The sequence below is a fragment of the Mytilus californianus genome, unplaced genomic scaffold, assembly GCF_021869535.1.
Source record: "Mytilus californianus isolate M0D057914Y unplaced genomic scaffold, xbMytCali1.0.p SCAF_7, whole genome shotgun sequence".
Taxonomy (NCBI): domain Eukaryota; kingdom Metazoa; phylum Mollusca; class Bivalvia; order Mytilida; family Mytilidae; genus Mytilus; species Mytilus californianus.
Window position 1 is genome coordinate 110,930,860 of NW_026262723.1, and position 7,214 is coordinate 110,938,073.

The window sequence follows — 7,214 nt, forward strand, 5'->3', positions numbered from 1 at the left end:
TTCTAAATATTGCATGAAATACAATATTATATTTATTAAAAGTATACCATGTTACATGTAAAACTACATAGTCTAGAAAGATTATGAAGGCATCATGCTAAATTTTTTTAATCATATCTGATTTGCTTATGAAAATTACAGATGGATTTTAATTTTCTCCGTTATATCAAGTATAAGTGAATTATTGCATTGTGTATGTGTCCTAACAATATCGTGACAGACTACATATCTATAAGCAGTTATTTTAGTTTTAAAGTTTTATGTCAGTATTCATCAATAGAGATCTGTGTTTGGGTTCCTGTAATGAAGAAATGAATTGATAATTGTGATTTCGTTTTTACAGGAAACTGATGTATTAAGTGATTGATTCAATGGGATAAGGAAACAATTCCATACTTACAATGATGTATGTGTAACTACATATATATGTTAAACGAGAGGAGAAAGATAACAAAGGAACATTCAAACTCATAAGTAAAACTCATCTATTTTAATGACTCTAAAGAAATCAATATGTCTACACAGAATAACATACCTTGTGTTATGTTCCATAGGACTGTCGAGAAATTTCCCCATATGGATGGTATATGATCTTCTTCCACAGTTAAATTCTGAATCGGATCTTGTACTATGACTGTATACTGCAAAATGTAAGCAGAAATCACGTGAAGAATTATAACAATTTTCCTTTACTTCAAATTAACACTGATTTCCTTTCTAGTCCCGTACTTTTTCTTTTAAAGGAAATCATCTTTCAAAAATCTAATTTTATTAGCAATTCATTACAAGGTTACGTAATTTTATTCAAAGATGGACATAAGTTATATATGTTAAGTTTAATTACAATGCAATACTTTCTTAGAAGGAGTTTTAATGCATAAAGATGGAACACTTTTAGATCTCCCATGAAAAGAAATACAATGGTGATAATTAATTTTCATCAACTAATAAATATTACCTCACAATAGTGTTACAAACCTTTACTGGATGTTTGCAAGTGGTGATCTACAACTGTTGCATTTCAAAAATGAAACGTTTCCCATTTAACTGATAATCGGGTAAATAATATCGAATATGGAAGTATGAATTACAGCAATAAAGAATAACGTCAACCCTGAGTCAAGTTATCTTTGGTAGATAATAGTATCCTCATCACTGCTCTATATTTACATTCCGGTCTTATTCTCTAACTGTGTTTGCTTGTACACACAACATAGTGAAGTGGGGTAAACATTATTTGATCTTATCGATGCCCATGGCAGACAATTTATTCATAATATATACGCAGACATCAAATTTACAAAATGATACGCATGTGTATTACCATACTAGTACTTGTCAAAAAAGGCATTTATTAAAAAGAACAGAAGTTGCATTAAGCAATGAGTGGCATATAAATTTATCTGATCTTACTACCATAACGGACCAAAGAGGATAACTCAATTCAAAATATTGCCTGAATATATTCCTCTGCTGAATGCAATGCCATGTTTATTTTTAAGTTGACATTCAAAATGAATGCAATTTATACCCGTCAATGCTAACAAGCACTATAATTTTAACAAGCTTGTCTGATTTATCAGTGTATAAATACCGTATCAGTGATACTGTTGACTGCATTAGTAGCTGTAAAAGTAACAATGTAAACTTCAGTTTCATTGTAAGTATGTTTTATGTATCTGTCTGTGGTGATGATACCCTCGCCATTCCCGAAATCCCAGGTATACACGGGTTTTGTCCCATTGTGTTGTGATACATTGAAATGAAAAGAATCATTTGTTGCCACTGAAAACAATACAATATGGTCTGTAAAATTACTACATAGTAATAGAGGCAACTTTATACACAGAAAATAACATTGAGCATGTAAATTTAGATTAAAATAAAATACTCGTTTATATAGTAGAGCAATTGCTTTTATCTGTTTTTATGGACTTCCCCCTTTTTTTAATTTACCTTGGAGTTCGGTAATTTTGTTATTACTATTTTTTCGAGAGATAAGATACACTTATTTTTACTGTAAGAGATTACAGATGAAAAATTGATAGTATAATCAATAGTTTAAACAATAGTTTATCAATAAGGTACAAAGCTCAAAATTGTGTTGGGGTATAAGAATAATCGTATTTCTGCATGTATGTTTATCAATGGTAAGCACCCTATGGTTCATTTGCTCTAATATTGATATGTTCTACAGAACAACTTTTTTACTTGCAAAAGAGATTCTTAAGAGCGTATGGTAAAAGACTGTTTCTATATTCGCAATAAAATAAGAATCAACAGTTTAACCAAATCACCATTTTGTTTGGTATCTTTGTAGTCTTACCTGCATATGGTAATTCTATATGAACATCTGATATGAGGATTAACTGTTCAACTAAAGCAACAGCTTGTCTTGATGGATTTGTTACGTCATTTTGTACCGTAGCTGTAACGTTATAAAACTCATCAGTTCCAAGGAAAGTATGCCGGAATTTTATCCTTGATGGCTTTTCTATGAATGTCTTTAGAGCATGTTGTGATGTAAATGTGGATGGGGTTGTTGTCAAGTTGTATCCCGATGTTAATCTGATGCCCCATGCTGTTTCACTGTTTACGTCATAGAAAAACTCGTAATTCTTTCCTGTTGCAGTGAGAATGGCTATTCTTCCACTAGGTTCTTTCAAAGCCATAACATCACCTTGTTCAACTGACAGCAAGTCAATGTCTGGAATCTCATAAAACTGCTGACCTATTGTGGAAATGGTAATAGCTATTTGGCCCACCAGTGTGTAGTTTTTCATTGGCATCGACGACCAGTCCTGTATGTCTGTATCTGGAACGAGTTGACCAGTCGACATGTCAACGCATCTACGTTTTACCAAACTATATATTGTTCCTGAACCACATTGGTGTTTCCATCGAGTAGCAGAAGGTTGACTGTTACACGGAACTCCGTTAAGTATACAGGAACTACTTTTAGGGCAGAAGTAATACTCTGGTGTGCAAAATGGTCGATACACCTATCAAAATAAGAAACGATTAGTACTTATTAAATGGAGTATGAAACCTTGCTAAGCAACTTATAAACTCATAATACTTGTAATATACAACAAGACAGCTATTCTACTTAAAATTGCTATGATTATTGTTGTTCTAGCAATGGTAAAATATCGGCTGTGTCCGCTGTGCAGAAGGTTCGAGAGTTCTTGCGTTCATCGTTTAAATGATGTTCAGCAACTTATTACTCTTAACTGAGAAAAAAGTAAACGAATTAAAGTACACTGAAAGGGTACAAACTAACCATATTTCCTACATTTATACCTGGACATAGATTAATCCTGTTGCAATAGCCTCAAACTCTAGAGCTGCAAGAGTACCATTGGTAGATATTGTGTGTTCTGGCATAAAATACAACATATCGCCTGGGTAGGAAGCACTTGATGTTATGCCAGATGACTGTCCCGTCATCAAACTTCTTGTATCTAAAAATAGTAAAGCCCTTTTAAAAAATACATTGAAGTTGTGGTTAAGTTTATTATGTTTACCCAACTAATTGCTACAAATCAATTGGTCAGGTACTTAATCAATTTACTAAAAATGATTAAATGTCCAAGTAAGTATCTTAAGGAAAACAAAATGCAAGTAGTAATATCATTTTTTTAAAAAAGCTTATTTTTTATTACAAATCTGCCTTTTCCACACACCAATACTTTATTCTGATAAATTAACAGATGTTCGGGAATATATTTAGTTGTGGTAATTGTTGATTAATTTAATCGTATAACTCTTTTAAAGGTCACTAGGTCATCTGTGTCACGCAAAATTGCTATATCTTAGACTAACAAACATTCTTTTGTTTCTGGGGCAGTCTATATTTCCCGTCCTTTCTGTAGATCCACTATGCAGAACCTATTTGTTCTCAATACGCATGCAAAATTTATCGTATGACCTTAAGCAAACAAAAATCAATCAGGAATTACACCTTTGAATTTGTTTCACAACATGGTCTTGTGTATTGAATCCATTTTTTGATATTCATTGAAAACTGAAATTGATTATAGATATTCAGAATATCAAATGACCTAATATTTTACGTAAGACGTTTGCAGTAGCACTTGACGTGGAAAGTGACGTTTAATTAGGAGATGAAGAGGTATATCCTGTATAAATACTTTTTAACAACATATGAAGCTAATGACGACATATAGTATATAAAAATAAGGCGATGTGGCATGATTGCCAATGAGACAACTATGAGTTGTCAAAACTCATGAGAACCAAAGTTCAAATGAACTGGATATAAGCAATTATAGGCAACCGTACGGCCTTCAACAATGAGAAAAATCCATACCGTATAGTCGGCTATAAAAGGCCCCAACATGAAAAATATGAAACAATTCAATTGAAAAAACTAACGGCCTTATTTATAACAAAACAATTTACGAAAAACAAATATGACAGACATGAACCAACGACAACCACTGAACTACAGGCTCCTGACTTGGGACAGGCGCATAAAGAATGTGGCGGGGTTAATCATGTTTGTGAGCGCTCACCCCTCCCCCTAACCTGGGACAGTGGTGTAACAGTATAACATAAGAACAAACTATAAAAATCAGTTGAAAAATGCTTAACTCATCAGATGGATAAAAATAGAAATACATTTAACAAAAACACAGAGTGGACGTGGACGGGTACTTATACATCCCCACAACAAAAAGACGCTAAGTACAGATCTGAGAGTACTAACAGTTACTGACAGCTAGTTCAAAGCCAATAACAACTAATAAAAAAAAACATGTATCTAAGACTAAAATATCAATCAGTACACATCCAATATCCAATGGATTTAGTGTAAAGACGTCATTAACAGTCAAAGAAAAACATGACCTTGTGAAATGCCAAACTATAGGTATCGACAGATTGTAGTACCGTGAAAGTAAATATGTGTAATATTTAGTATGGTTTTAATTTACTGATAACAAAATCAATATTTATACCAATAAAAACAATATTCAAAGATTTAATTACAGTGTTGAATAGGTAACTTTTAGAATAAATTTATTTAAAGGATTGATAAGTTTACCCGGATCGTATCTAAATTTCCGGGCTCGGTTTACAACATCACCGTAAAATTTAGGATGTAATATACCGTTTGAAATAAGTTTTCTACAGGTACAAGCGAATTTGAAGACCAAATCTGTGTATCTATGGAAGAATTTAGTAAAGGTTTTAAGTAATTTGTGGTAACGAAATCCCTGACTTAATAATTTACTAGTAATACATAGATTACGCTCATTGAAATCCAAAACGTCACTACAAACACGAGCATAACGAACGAGTTGGGATATATAAACACGTAAGACGGTGCCAAAGGAACATCACCGTCCAAAAAGGGAAAATTAACAATAGGGAAAGAAAAATCATCCCTTTTGTCGTAAATTTTTGTGCAGAGTTTCTGGTGTCATACTGAAATATCTAAAATTACTGCTGTTAATATTTGATTTATTTAAAGTAAGTTCCTTTAGGTAAATTTCAGCAGTATATTTAACGAAAAAATATCATTAAGATAACGGTAAGTGTTGTTGAATTTATCAATTAGATGGAATTTAGACGGTTCTTGGCTGAGTTTGGTCATAAACTGTGATTCATAACAGTAAAGGATCAAGTCTGCTATCAAAGGGGCCAATGATGTAATAGGAATACCTACAACCTGTCGATAAACTTTACTGCCGAAACGTGCATAAATATTGTCAAGGAGAAAATTTAGTGTTAATAATCTCATCACACCTCCAGTATGTATGTCTAGCACATTTACCTTTCTCATTAGAGAAAAAGGCTTTATATGAGTTGCAGCAAATAGATTTGCAACCAGATTTATCGTACGACCATTTAATTAGATAGGAAAACTTTTCTTTAAATAATAAGATTGTGTTGAAGTGTAGTATAAAGACGAAAAAGTAAAACTGTCAACCGAATCAAAAGGACTATCAAAAGCACGTAATTTATCTAAAACATCCAACGATTTTGCTACACTCCAAAAATGGTTAATTCCACTGTTTTCATATGTTTTATTGCAAAAATTAACGATAAGTTCTTTGATAGTAGTTAAGGAACTCGTTAAAAGCACTGAAAGATTAGTAGTGGAACACTTACTAGAGGCCGAGATGAAACGATGTTTTACGGGTTTTTTGTGTAGTTTAGGTAACCAATACATAATGGGGACCTTCAAATGTTCAGAGGAATAAAGCTGAGCTGTGGTAGTGGCATGATTATTTTTACTATATGACTCTCTGTGGAGCGTACGGCCTTAAATGTAGTTGAATGTATAATTTCATTCTTATGGACTTCCGTATGTATTTACGTCATACCACCATCACATTGTTGGCTGCTTTGTCGGCCGGTACGAACACAAAACGCTTCGATAGTACTTGAATTTTGTTTTTAATCCTAGAAATGAGCGTATTACTTACTCTTTTATTTATTTCTAAATTATTTTCGAAATGTGATATGCGAATATCAACAATATTCAGACATTTATTTAGATAGAAATCAAGTGATTTTTATTCAGATTTCTCCCGTTTACACCATTTTTTACAATAGGATTAAAGAGCATCTTTAATAACCTGACGACACTCATGCCAATTTATTTTCGACGGTGGACGATATAGTTTAAACAATATTTTACTCAAATAAATTGAATTGGATTGGGCAACAGGCAAAGCCTAAGTAAGCCCTCTCCATAAAACAGGGTACAATATATTACATTCAAACAAAACAACACATACACAAACATAATGACAACACAGAATTATTTTTCAAAACTACCTCATAGCTGACTCGAAGGATGCTTCAAATAGTTACCTCAGATAAAAATATAAATATTCTAAGAATGCTTCAAATAGTTAACTCAGAAAAAAATTTATTAATATTCTAAGTAATAGTGGACGATATTTTGGTCCTTTTTTTAGAAAGTTTATAACCTCTCGGTCTTGAACGGTGTTGAGGTCCTCTGTAATTACATGGTCATAGGGATCATATCTAAACTTCGATGTTTCACAGTCTCATGTTGAAGGAGCATTATTTTCTATCCAGACTCCTGATGTAACTGACGTATAATTAAAAATTAAACTTCTACTGGGTTTTCTATACGAATAAGGAATTATAGGTGGTTCAATGTTATCAAAATATGAAGGTATAAAGTTTTTAACGGTAGAGTCATGAAAAATACT

At 32.5% G+C, this 7,214-nt stretch overlaps 1 protein-coding gene across 1 annotated transcript in view; it reads right to left on the reverse strand.

The window, feature by feature from the left end:
* LOC127709634 (polycystin family receptor for egg jelly-like) overlaps window positions 1-2,672 on the reverse strand; it is a 54,827-nt gene extending 52,155 nt beyond the window's left edge. The window contains exon 1 of the mRNA XM_052215239.1: window positions 2,327-2,672. Within this exon, the coding sequence (XP_052071199.1) occupies window positions 2,327-2,672 (346 nt within the window). The remainder of the gene's footprint in view (window positions 1-2,326) is intronic.
* Between the last annotated feature and the right edge of the window lie 4,542 nt (window positions 2,673-7,214).